Source organism: Centroberyx gerrardi, chromosome 11 (assembly GCF_048128805.1).
Source record: "Centroberyx gerrardi isolate f3 chromosome 11, fCenGer3.hap1.cur.20231027, whole genome shotgun sequence".
NCBI classification, from domain to species: Eukaryota; Metazoa; Chordata; class Actinopteri; order Beryciformes; family Berycidae; genus Centroberyx; species Centroberyx gerrardi.
The window spans coordinates 1,370,504-1,383,671 of record NC_136007.1 but is presented as its reverse complement, the minus strand read 5'-3'; the positions used below and the strand labels follow the sequence as shown (position 1 = coordinate 1,383,671).

The following is a 13,168-nucleotide window of genomic DNA, read 5'->3' as shown; positions in this document are numbered from 1 at the left end:
CACCTGAGCACCTGGGCACCTGGGGCACCTGGACACCTGGGCACCTGGACACCTGGGCACCTGGGCACCTGAGCACCTGGACACCTGGACACCTGGGCACCTGGACACCTGGACACCTGGGTACCTGGGCACCTGGGCACTGACCCAGGTGTTCACTGGTCAAACTGCTGCTGTAGGAGTTTCTAACAATGTTCATCGTGGAAAATCCAGATTCACATCGACATGTGGAACCAAACATGGTCTTCTGAAGCTGGGGAACATCTGCTGCAGTAACGCAATCGGCGACCCGCCTCGCTTTGAAAAAAGCGGCAGAAACAAAGCGGAGCGGTAGTTTGTTGCCAGGCAACCAAAGTAGTGCTGAGTTGTTGTTGAGAAGTGACGCATGACGCGCGGATTTTATCCGCTGAAGTTGAACTATCTTCAACTCTTTGCGCGACGAACCACGGCAGAAAAATCTGTGATCTGCCGCTCAGCCGGCGGTGAGCGAGGACGCTGCACCTTCCAGAGGAAGTAGCGGCGTCTAGGTTCATTGAAGTAAAACCGTGCTTCTCTGGTGTGTGTGTGTGTGTGTGTGTGTGTGTCCCACCCCAGTCCCAGTCTATCGGAGTGAACCCTCTGTATGTGATGGTCCCCTGCACCCTCAGCGCCTCCTTCGCCTTCATGCTGCCGGTGGCCACGCCCCCCAACGCCATCGTCTTCTCCTACGGATACCTGAAGGTGTCCGACATGGTGCGTCCCCCAAACACTCACACACACACACACACACAGTAGTAGCAGTAGCAGTAGTAGTAATAGTAGTAGTACCAGTTCCAAAAGAAGAGACCTATTCCTCCGTCTTTGCCTCGCTTCACTGGTTGCCTGTGAGTTTTAGAAGTGATTTTAAGATGTAACTGACTTTATATTTAGAGTGAGAAGTTGGGCTGTGGTCCCATAGACATGAATGGAGGTGGGCGGGATTTAGAGTCTTTTTGGAGACGACCCTAGTGGACGTTAGAGGAACTGCAGCTTTCAGCCACTTCCTTATTGGCTTCACCCGTGGTTTTGGCGCTTGGCCTGAGCTTGGCCTGCGGTCCTCGGGTTCGGCCCTCGGGTTCGGCCCTCGGGTTCGGCCCTCGGGTTCGGCCCTCGGGTTCGGACCTCGGGTTCGGCCCTCCTCTGTTCCTAAGTCCCGCCTCTTTACAGAAGCTGACCAAGGATCTCAGTCTCATCTTTTAAATCTCTCCTTAAAACTTACTTTTATGTAAGTTACTTTTATGTAGTGTGGTTTTTATCCCTTCTCTTTTACTATTTTATATCTTGTTTTTATTATTTTATTTTCCCTTTTATCCGTCTTATTCTTTTTTTACTTCATTTAGGTCTTGTGTTGTTTGTGTTTTATGACCATTTTTTTACTCTGTTGGTGATTTGTAAAGCACTTTATAACCTTGTTTTGAAAAGTGCTATATAAATAAAATCATTAATTAATATTATTAATTAGCAGTAGTTATTTAACTCTTCAGCTCTTCGGTCGTCTCGACTCCAAACCACAGCAGTTTCTTCTCAGTAAACCTGACTCATCAAATGAGGGAAACAAACTGATATTTCCTAACCCACATTCAGTCATATGACCTGTGATGATGTGATGTCATCATAATGTCATCATCATGTCATCATCTCTCAATGACCAACCCCCCCCCCCCCCCACACACACACACACACACACACACACACACACACCCATACACACCCATCCACCCTTTCCTGTCCTGTCAGCATTAATGGAAAAACTCCTTCAGATCTTCTTGTCCACTAACTTCCCTCTCCTCCTCTCTTCCTCTCCTCTCTTCCTCTCCTCACCTCCTCCTCTCCTCTCTTCCTCTCCTCTCTTCCTCTCCTCTCCTCTCTTCCTCTCCTCCTCTCCTCCCCCCCCCCCAGGCTAAAACAGGAGTAGTGATGAACATCATAGGGATTGGCTGCATCAGTCTGGCCATCAACAGCTGGGGTCGGGTCCTGTTTGATCTGGACTCCTTCCCTTCCTGGGCCAACGCCACCGCTGCTGTGTAGAAACCAGATCAGGACTCTGCTGGACGGGTTCAGCTCCCGGCTCACGACAACAAGCTTTCATCTACTGAACCGTGAGCAAAACCTGAAGCTGACCTGGACCTGAAGCTGACCTGAAGCTGACCTGAAGCTGACCTGAAGCTGACCTGAACTGTTTCAGCTGCTGAACTGAAGCGTCCTGCTGCTGGACCAGAATCCTTTACTGGAGGAGGAATGAAATTCTGATCAGACTGTGTTGTGTTGATTATCCCCGAGGAAATTTGGTTTTCAGACAGGCGTAAAAACACATCGACTCACATTAAATCATCAGCGACAACAAACATCAGAGGAATACGATAGAAATTCATGGAACAAATTAACAGGTGAAATAAAAGATGAAGACACTCCTACCATACTGAATTAGAAATTGGAAAATTAAAATGGGAAATAATACCCAGGTCCAATATTAATGCAATGTAAGTGCAGTGCAAAATAAAATCTGAAGGAACTGTCTATGTAAAAACCTGGATTCATATTAGAATATTAGGCTCCTATGGCCTTAAAGCTCCATATCATGTACAGCAGGCCTCCCTCTCCTCTGTGATGATAAAGCAGTTGGATGTGTATCTAAACATGGTGAAAGCATCAAAACTAAATCCACACAATCCATATTAGAAAAGCGAGCCTCTAAACGAGCCGTTTGGACTTCCGTAACTTTGTGGCGTCACAAAGGTTCGCTCATTATCATTTCTGTAAGAAATAATAGACTAACAAAGTGTTTTTTTCAAAGCGGTCGAGCGGTCGTCATCGTTTATTACCGGAGAGTTTTCCCTACCTGTAGCCGCCGGGCCGCGGCGTCTCACGTTTCGCTCTCGAAACGGTTAGCCGATCGGAACGGAGGGTCGTGAATATTAATGAGCCTTAAAGACACGGAGACAGAAACGGCCTGTTCTTGGTAAGGCTCAGAGAGATGCTGGAAAATGAACGTGGAGAAATGGATTGAGAGTGTTTTTGGTTCATGACACCACACACACAGCTCTGAATGGACAGAAAGACACAAAATAAAACTGTGGAGAGTGGAGAATATGGACCTCTGTTCAGACTTGTGTTGTCACCATAGCAACTAACACTTAAAATTGCATAATCACCACTTTATTCTGCACTAGCCAAATTACCACGACAAGCAGTGGAAGAACCGTTCTGTCCGTTCGGGTCCAGCAACAAACACTGCAGCTGCATTTAGTTTACAGGAGGAAAACTGAACTGATCCCAGAGCAGAGAAACCTTCAGTCCCAAAGAATCCACAAGACGAAACCATCAACCAAAAATATATAACAATAGCTCTTATCTTATTTGTGTAAATCTGAGTCAGTAGTAAGTAATTAGAAAACAGATATTTTGTATAGTTCTCTATTTAAAAGGCAGAGTTTTTATTCAGTAACTTGGTTTTTATGAGTTAATGTATTCTGTACAGACGTCATTTGCAGAGTTTTGTAATGTCTTGTTTTATTTGGTTTTAATAAAACTCAACCTGTAAAGAAGTGAAGCTGTTTCTTGGATCAATAATCTGAAATCACTTTATGACTCTGATACAGATACTGATTCTCCCCTCTTGTTGTTCACACACACACACACACACACACATAGGGCTGGGTGATATGGTTGAAATCAATATCACAATAATCATAAGGATTTTTTCCGATATCGATATATATCACCATATGGCTCACGTATGAAAAATCACGTTAAATCATCAAATTAATGTTCATCCCATTGAACTGAATGGTAATGTTCGGTGTGATGTGAAACACAACTGACATTTTCATATAATATTCCTGAAAATGTTTCATTCCTTTTACACTAAAACATTAAAATAAATAACATTTATTGTCATTTTTATTATAGTATAATCATTTGAGACTTGCAGCACTGATTCAAACACAATCTGAAGACTAAATAACTCCTAACAGCTTTTATTAAAGAAGGCACAGGGGAGGAAACACACACACACACACACACACACACACACACACACACACACCCACACACACACACACACACAGGGTGATGCTTTTGAAACAGTTTCTTTGCAGTAACTCCTCACAACGAACAGAGAAGTTTCCCTGTAATCATGGGAGTGTCGACTTCGATGGAAGAGCTGAGTCGCCTTGGTGATGTCAGACCCCCCCCCCACCCACCCACCCCACCCCCGACACACACACACACACACACACACACACACACACACACACACACAGAGACAGTTTTCCACAGAACAGTGTAAAGTCCACAGCTGCTCAGGCTGAACCAATCCAAACCTTTATTTAACCTGAGTGAACAATGTGCTGCTGAGAGTACCTCAAATAACAAGAATTACAAATCAAATGGGTATCTGCATCTAAACAATAAGTAAACATCAATTTTGGAAAAAAATTCATACATAGGATCAACTTCACTATTTATATTTTATTGTCTAAGAAACTCATTTCAAGCATGTAAGCAGAAGCCTTTAGATCAAAATGCTTTAAGAGAATGAAACAGAACATTCAGTCAGGAGTCAGACTGCTGACTCGTGGTGTGTATATATTTACATATTTACATATTTACATCTAAGTGCAGATAAAAAATGAAATACAAGAAGTAGAAATCCCTAAAATCCGTTAAATTGATCAGAAGGAGCAACAGGTTTTCCCTAACCCTAACCTTTAAAAGCAGATCAGTGAGTCTGATCTGACTGTTTTCATGAGAAGCTGCCGGTTGATTCTTCCCTCAGTTCAGACTCACTGCTCAGGTTTCATCTGCAGGACGATTTGACAGAGGAGAGACCAAGTCCACTCTGCTCCAGTCCCAAGTCAGTCTCAAGTCTCAAGTCAAGTCTCAAGTCTAAATGTAGAACAGCAAGTCAAGTCAGAACAAATCAAGAGTCCAGTATCAATTTAATATCTTAAAGAAAACTAAATATCTAGGACTTTTCAATGCAATATGGTTTTAATAGGATAAAAACTTGGTAAGAGCATCATGAGTTTGATTTCTATAATCAGTTTCAACTTCAATAAATTCAATCATTCCATACAAATTCAGAAAACAGAATTTAAATTCAGTCGTCCGCCGGAACAAATCTCATCACTTTCAATCTAAGTCATTTACACAAACACAAGATCTCAAGTCAAGACTTTAGAAACCTTTTCAAGTCATCAAAGTACAAGTCAGAGTCAAGTCCCAAGTCACCAGAACCCAAGTCAAGTCAAGTCTCAAGTCTTCTCTTCATGCATCAAGTCGAGTCTCAAGCTATTAAAACTGTGACTCGAGTCCAAGTCATGTGACTCGAGTCTCCACCTCTGCTATTTGAGCATCAAATTCAGGAACTTTTCGCTGTTTGGTGAAACTGAAGGCCTTGAACTGGTTTTGTGTTGCAGTGAGACGTGACATCGCTCAGAATCAGAAATCATCGATGTTTCTGAAATCCTCCTGATGTCAGATCAAGAAATCCTCCTGAACTCATCTCAAACTGCTGAGATCAGCTCAGACCTGCATCCTGCTGTCAGGACAGAGATCAGACTCTGGACCTTTTCCTTTTCTCTGGACCTTCTTTTCTGCAGGTTTTGGCGCTCGGTCCAGAGAGCCGAGGCAGACTGATGCATTTGGGTTTATTATTTTAACAAAACAACTGCGTTTATTCAAGTTCTTATTGGCTTACTTTTCTCATATCTCCAAACTCTCTAGTGCTTTCCAGCCTGACGGGAGCCGAGCAGTCGAGTCTCACGCTGTTAGATCTGACTCGAGACGCGGGAGTCGCACGCCGCCGGGTCAGGGGCCAAGTGTCCCAGCATGCACTGGGAGGAAGGCACACAGACCCAGCGCAGCAGATCAGGCAGACTGAACACAGACCTGAACACAGACCTGAACGAACCTGCTGCAAGAGCAGAGGCAGAGAAACAACGTTCCTCATTTTCCTGAGACCGTCCAGCTTTTCATCAAACAAGGAAATACACAAAACACAGAGAATATCCAGCATGTTCTGACAGTAAACAAGGTGTATAACTGTATGGAATAACCATATATACAAAATGGCAAGACATTGATATACTTTATGGCTATTTTAGCCATTTTATATTTCTGATAAACCTGGTGATTTCAAATATATACTAATTCATTTGCAGAATAACATAAAAGGAAATGATAAGAAGGTTAATTGTGTCTGAGAAATTGACACACAGCAGATTATATGGTACTCAACAGTCTGCAGGATCGAGTAGTTTGTTGATAAATTCTTCCCTCTACTGGGCAGAATCTGAAACAGCGGGTATCGTAAACTGACGTAAATACTGACTACTGGTTTCCGGCAAATATGGCTACACACGGTTGACGTTGGTGATCAGACAGCAACAAAGAAGAGCAACACAAAGAAGGTTTTTTTTTGTTTTTCTATCAGTCAGTCTCGTCGTCGGGCGGCTGCTGGTTGTCTCTGGATGGCAGGAGTCATGGAAACAGGTCTGTGGCCGCTGCTGCACTCGGTTAGCTAACATTAGCTAGCTAGCTCAGCTGAGACGAGCCCGTACTGAGAGACCGTCACTCCAAACTCCATTCAAAAATCTGTCAGTTTCGCTTGGCCTGGCTGATCTCCAAACTTCCACAGATGGAAGAACACGACTGAAGAGCTTTTCTGAATTATTAGGACGGACCTTTCGATCCGGCAGACATTCAGTCCACCGGGTTGCTGTTATTCCGGTAGAAGTTGGCATGTGGAACAACAGCTTCTGTCTCGCTGGGCGGCGGCGGGCAGTGTGATGCTAATGTGTCGTTTCATTGAACTAAAGTGCTGTTGGTGGACCAGATGTCCAGCTGACTGACTCCGTGTCATACCAGTTATGGATCTCGCTAATAAGAAAGGACGCGCTGAATTACCAGATTTATGAATGGAATTTGGAGTGACGTTCTCTCCGTATAGAAGAACGGCACGTAATGGGGCTACGGTGAAATCAGTGCTAGATAACTAGCTTAACATTAGCTAGCAACATACAGGGGTCGTTTTAAATGGAAATGGAAAAGCACCGGTGTGACCTGACAGGGCGGGTTGCATAGGCAACTTGTTGAGGCAACGGAGAGGAAACATCGCCCTCCAGACTCTGGACCGATGTGTCAGTTGGTGGAAACACAGTGAAGTTTCTGATGCTCTGAATTATTTGCAAAATGTCCCGTCTGACGTCACGTGACCTCAAACTGACTGTGTGTCAAACACCAGGCACGCCGGACTGTCTTCATGTGGTGGTTGCTGCTGTTGTCTTCATGTGGTGGTGGTTGTTGTTGTTGTTGTCTTCATGTGGTTGTTGTTGTTGTTGTTGTCTTCATGTGGTGGTTGTTGTTGTTGTTGTTGTCTTCATGTGGTTGTTGTTGTTGTCTTCATGTGGTGGTGGTTGTTGTTGTTGTTGTCTTCATGTGGTTGTTGTTGTTGTTGTTGTCTTCATGTGGTGGTTGTTGTTGTTGTTGTTGTCTTCATGTGGTGGTGGTTGTTGTTGTTGTTGTCTTCATGTGGTGGTGGTTGTTGTTGTTGTTGTCTTCATGTGGTGGTGGTTGTTGTTGTTGTCTTCATGTGGTTGTTGTTGTTGTTGTCTTCATGTGGTGGTTGTTGTTGTTGTTGTTGTCTTCATGTGGTGGTGGTTGTTGTTGTTGTTGTCTTCATGTGGTTGTTGTTGTTGTTGTTGTCTTCATGTGGTGGTTGTTGTTGTTGTTGTTGTCTTCATGTGGTTGTTGTTGTTGTCTTCATGTGGTGGTGGTTGTTGTTGTTGTTGTCTTCATGTGGTTGTTGTTGTTGTTGTTGTCTTCATGTGGTGGTTGTTGTTGTTGTTGTTGTCTTCATGTGGTGGTGGTTGTTGTTGTTGTTGTCTTCATGTGGTGGTGGTTGTTGTTGTTGTTGTCTTCATGTGGTGGTGGTTGTTGTTGTTGTCTTCATGTGGTTGTTGTTGTTGTTGTCTTCATGTGGTGGTTGTTGTTGTTGTTGTTGTCTTCATGTGGTGGTGGTTGTTGTTGTTGTTGTCTTCATGTGGTGGTGGTTGTTGTTGTTGTTGTCTTCATGTGGTTGTTTTTGTCTTCAAGTTGTTGTTGTTGTCTTCAAGTTGTTGTTGTCTTCATGTGGTTGTTGTTGTTGTTGTTGTCTTCATGTGGTTGTTTTTGTCTTCAAGTTGTTGTTGTCTTCAAGTTGTTGTCTTCATGTGGTTGTTGTTGTTGTCTTCATGTGGTTGTTTTTGTCTTCAAGTTGTTGTCTTCAAGTTATTGTTGTCTTCATGTGGTTGTTGTCTTAATGTTGTTGTCTTCATGTTGTTGTTGTTGTTGTCTTCATGTTGTTGTTGATGTTGTTGTTGTTGTCTTCATGTTGTTGTTGTTGTTGTCTTCATGTTGTTGTTGTTGTCTTCAAGTTGTTGTTTTTGTCTTCAAGTTGTTGTTGTCTTCATGTGGTTGTTGTTGTCTTCATGTGGTTGTTGTTGTTGTCTTCATGTTGTTGTTGTTGTCTTCATGTTGTTGTTGTTGTTGTCTTCATGTTGTTGTTGTTGTCTTCAAGTTGTTGTTTTTGTCTTCAAGTTGTTGTTGTCTTCATGTGGTTGTTATTGTCTTCAAGTTGTTGTTTTTGTCTTCAAGTTGTTGTTGTCTTCATGTGGTTGTTGTTGTCTTCATGTGGTTGTTGTTGTTGTCTTCATGTTGTTGTCTTCATGTTGTTGTTGTTGTTGTCTTCATGTTGTTGTTGTTGTCTTCAAGTTGTTGTTTTTGTCTTCAAGTTGTTGTTGTCTTCATGTGGTTGTTGTTGTCTTCATGTGGTTGTTGTTGTTGTCTTCATGTTGTTGTTGTCTTCATGTTGTTGTTGTTGTCTTCATGTTGTTGTTGTTGTTGTTGTCTTCATGTTGTTGTTGTTGTCTTCATGTTGTTGTTGTGTGTTTCCCATGCAGAGGAGCAGGCCAGGAACCGTTTCCAGTCGGAGTTGGAGTTCGTTCAGTGCCTGGCAAACCCAAACTACCTCAACTGTGAGTGACAGTTTCAGACCGGTCAGCTGATGCTGTCTGTCTGGTAGCTTCAGAACCAGGATCAGAGCTCAGGGCCTCAGAACCAGGATCAGAGCTCAGGGCCTCAGAACCAGGATCAGAGCTCAGAGCCTCAGAACCAGGATCAGAGCTCAGGGCCTCAGAACCAGGATCAGAGCTCAGGGCCTCAGAACCTGGATCAGAGCTCAGGGCCTCAGAACCAGGATCAGAGCTCAGGGCCTCAGAACCAGGATCAGAGCTCAGGGCCTCAGAACCTGGATCAGAGCTCAGGGCCTCAGAACCAGGATCAGAGCTCAGGGCCTCAGAACCAGGATCAGAGCTCAGAGCCTCAGAACCAGGATCAGAGCTCAGGGCCTCAGTGCTTCACAATGTTCCTGACAGCAAACCATCATGTGAGAGCAAAGCGCTCCGAAAAGACAGAAATAAGAGCCAAGGAGAGACAGAAGGGATTTATTAAATTATTATTAGATATTATTAAACAGACTCCACAGAGTCAAACTGAACAGATGATTTCACACATCCTCTAAACACCTGAGGGAGGAACGCCCTCTAGTGGTGAACAGACACAAATACACACACATAATGAACGGTACCTACAAGAATCTTCATCATACTAACATCATGTGTGTTTCCTGCATCATGTGTAGTAAATGTGACATTGTGTGTGTGTGTGTGTGTGTGTGTGTGTGTGTGTGTGGTCAGTCCTGGCTCAGAGGGGCTTCCTGAGGGAGAAGCCATTCGTCAACTACCTGAAGTACCTGCTGTACTGGAAGGAGCCGGAGTACGCCAAGTTCCTCAAGTAAGACTGAAACTCTTCTTCATGTCTGCCAATAGAAATGCTGCTTTGGGTGTGTGTGTGTGTTTGTTTGTTTGCTGCACTTGTTGCATCTTTTTTTTCAACATGATAATGAGTTGACAGGGGAAAGACCAGAAGTCTCAGCTGCTGGTCCGGTGTTGGTGGAGTGTTTGGTTTTGATCAGCAGCTCCATCGACACCTCAGATAGATATCATGGTGCAGGAAGGAACAAGGACTGGGAAAAATCCACAGAATATGAAGAGAACGGTCATCAGAAGGCACTCTGTCTCTTTCCACACGTTAAAAAGCCTTTATTGGTTATATGGCTAGGAGTCAGAGGTGGGGACTTGGATTTGAGTCAGACTCAAGTCCCAGTTTTAACTGCTTGAGACTCAACTTGCTGCATGAAGAGAAGACTTGAGACTTGACTTGACTTGGGTTCTGGTGACTTGGGACTTGACTCTGACTTGTACTTTGATGACTTGAAAAGGTTTCTAAAGTCTTGACTTGAGATCTTGTGTTTGTGTAAATGACTTAGATTGAAAGTGATGAGATTTGTTCCAGCGGACGACTGAATTTAAATTCTGTTTTCTGAATTTGTATGGAATGATTGAATTTATTGAAGTTGAAACTGATTATAGAAATCAAACTCATGATGCTCTTACCAAGTTTTTATCCTATTAAAACCATATTGCATTGAAAAGTCCTAGATATTTAGTTTTCTTTAAGATATTAAATTGATACTGGACTCTTGATTTGTTCTGACTTGACTTGCTGTTCTACATTTAGACTTGAGACTTGAGACTGACTTGGGACTGGAGCAGAGTGGACTTGGTCTCTCCTCTGTCAACTCATGATGCTCATACCCCCCCCCCCCCCCCCCAGGTACCCCCACTGCCTGCACATGCTGGAGCTGCTGCAGTACGAACACTTCCGGAAGGAGCTGGTGAACGCTCAGTGCGCCAAGTTCATCGACGAGCAGCAGCTGCTGCACTGGCAGCATTACTCCAGGAAGCGCACCCGGCTGCAGCAGGCGCTCGCCGAGCAGCAGCAGCCGCAGCAGCAGCCGCCGCCGCACGGGAACGCCGCCGCCAAGTGACCGCGCGCGTGTGTGTGTGTGTGTGTGTGTGTGTGATAGTAGTGTGTGTCCGTATGCAGGGCGGAGACGACGAGGCAGCAGCCAGCAGTTTGTCGACTCAGCCAGGAGGGAAGTGGAAGTTTAAGAAGTGGAATGGGTTACAGATGAAATGTGATGTTCAGAACAATTCAAGATGGATCTGTTTTGTTTTTTCCCAGATGGTTGAAATCAGTTTCACAATAATAACGTTTTTTTTTTCTATGTCGATACATATCACTATATGGCTCACGTCTGCAAAATCACATTAAATAATCAAATGAATGTTCATCCCATTGAGCTGAATGGTAATGTTTGGTGTGATGTCAAACAAAACTGATATTTTCAAATAATATTCCTTCAAATGTTTCATTCCTCATTTCGTCAGAGTTTTTAAATAAAATGTGTTTGTTCTCATCAGTTCAGACGGCAGAACTCTGTGTCATGATTTCCCAAAAATCACCAGATCATCAGCACATGTTTCACTGAAAGACCATAAACCAGAATATTGAATTATCACCCGGCACTAGATGGAAATGTTGTTGAACAAAACAAAAAAAATCACACTGGTGGGGAGGGACTCATCTTTTTATTACATGTGACTCGAGTTAGCAAAATGTTTTAGAGCATTTCAGTTTAATTCCACTTAACCAAATTTATATATTTAATCTGACTGTTATCTACAGAAACAGATTAATAGAGCAAAACAACGTTAAGCTAGCTAACGTTAGCAATCAATTTGGTTTTAGGTTAAGTTACGTTCTCTTAAATTCTCTGTAATTTCATGCGTTTTAAATTGGAGACAAAAGCCTGTAAACGTGTTTATGGGTGGGAAAATGTATTTATTAGTTAACTAAGCTAACCATATTATGTAGGCCTATTTAGGCTATTATTGTTTAGATGGTTGATTTCTGATTGGTAAGATAAATTACTATAACGGCTGTTTATGCCAGTATGTGAAGATGTAACGGTACCATATTGTCCTTCTTATGTTAATTGTATGTTAATGGGGTAGAACATTCTGTCACTTTTTGTTTGCTAAATAAAAGTCTTTTTACATGTATTTTGTCATAAAGGTGCTTCTTACCTATAAAAGATTTCGGGTGTTCCTGCTGCTGTTCTGAAAATGTGTCTGTTAGAGAAAGTGGACAAGGCATAGTTAATAACATCGATGGAGATCGATGGATTTGTATCCATAGCTCATTATCTGACACAAGTAAAAACTTGGCTTACTAATATCAATAGAGATCAATATGATTGCATCCCTAGTAACGTAGCCTACACCAAAACCCATCGCCTGACTCACCACTACATTGCTAAGCTTAATGGATAGGCTATATTGATATTTTGGTAGTATTAATATTGATTCTGGATCTGGTGGATGGGTCAGGTTAATAAAGCATGCTTAATTGCATTTATAATCTAACCAGACTTGTAAATTACTTATTCTAGTCCTGTTCACTCAGTCTAAGACTCTTACCATAGACTTAGTAACACCTGAGTAAGAGAGTATATTTATAGGCCTACTCATGCTCTGTGTTCATTGATGCACCTCACTAGTTAAATATGAGTCACTGGTACCTTCCTCTAGGTCTCAGGCCTGTACTTTAGAAACTTGATATGAGGATGATTTTGTTTGTCAGTGGAATGCTTTTACTTTAGCTCATTAACTGAACAGACGCTCCAGAGTAACTCTCAATGACAGCTGAACATCATTCACTGTCCTTACTGCTGTCAGGTGTTGGATTCACAGCACTTGAAGAGACTATCTTGATGGATTGATATTCAATTCATACCTTCTCCAAAAAATAAATAATAATAATAAAATTAGGCTACATTAGGATGTAACACAGTGAACAGCTAGCAGCCAAAGCAACACCTCATTGACTAGTAAAGGTGCCGAGCCTTAATCACTCTAATCTTCTATTTTGAGATAATTTTTAATCATAATATTAAATAGTAAATATTACAGACATCTAACCTGTCAGTTTACAACACTCTAAATCAGTTGTCATATTGCGGTTGTTAGTGCTGTTCCCATAAAAAACAATGGATTCAAATGGACCGCTTGGAACTATCGGAGCTACATGAACCACGTGACCGTCACGTGACCGTGCAGCGTCGAGAGGCGCGTGCATGAGCCATGTCTGCTGCGCGTTCTAGGCTCAACCTCCAGCCTGAGGGGATCAGTTTGTTGCTGTATGGCTA

General features: G+C 42.8%; 2 protein-coding genes across 4 annotated transcripts in view; both read left to right on the top strand.

Moving 5' to 3' along the window:
* slc13a5a (solute carrier family 13 member 5a) overlaps positions 1-2,043 on the top strand; it is a 23,106-nt gene extending 21,063 nt beyond the window's left edge. For all 3 annotated transcript variants that reach the window (XM_078286574.1, XM_078286575.1, XM_078286576.1), the window contains exons 11-12: positions 592-729; positions 1,915-2,043. In XM_078286574.1, coding sequence (XP_078142700.1) covers positions 592-729; positions 1,915-2,043 — 267 coding nt within the window. The remainder of the gene's footprint in view (positions 1-591; positions 730-1,914) is intronic.
* A 4,323-nt stretch (positions 2,044-6,366) lies between these two features.
* On the top strand, positions 6,367-11,381 carry med31 (mediator complex subunit 31). The gene is made up of 4 exons (XM_071902240.2): positions 6,367-6,510; positions 8,958-9,032; positions 9,753-9,849; positions 10,732-11,381. Exons 1-4 carry the CDS (start codon positions 6,489-6,491, stop codon positions 10,943-10,945), a joined length of 408 nt encoding a protein of 135 aa, XP_071758341.1. The 5' UTR covers positions 6,367-6,488; the 3' UTR covers positions 10,946-11,381.
* Positions 11,382-13,168: the final 1,787 nt, after the last annotated feature.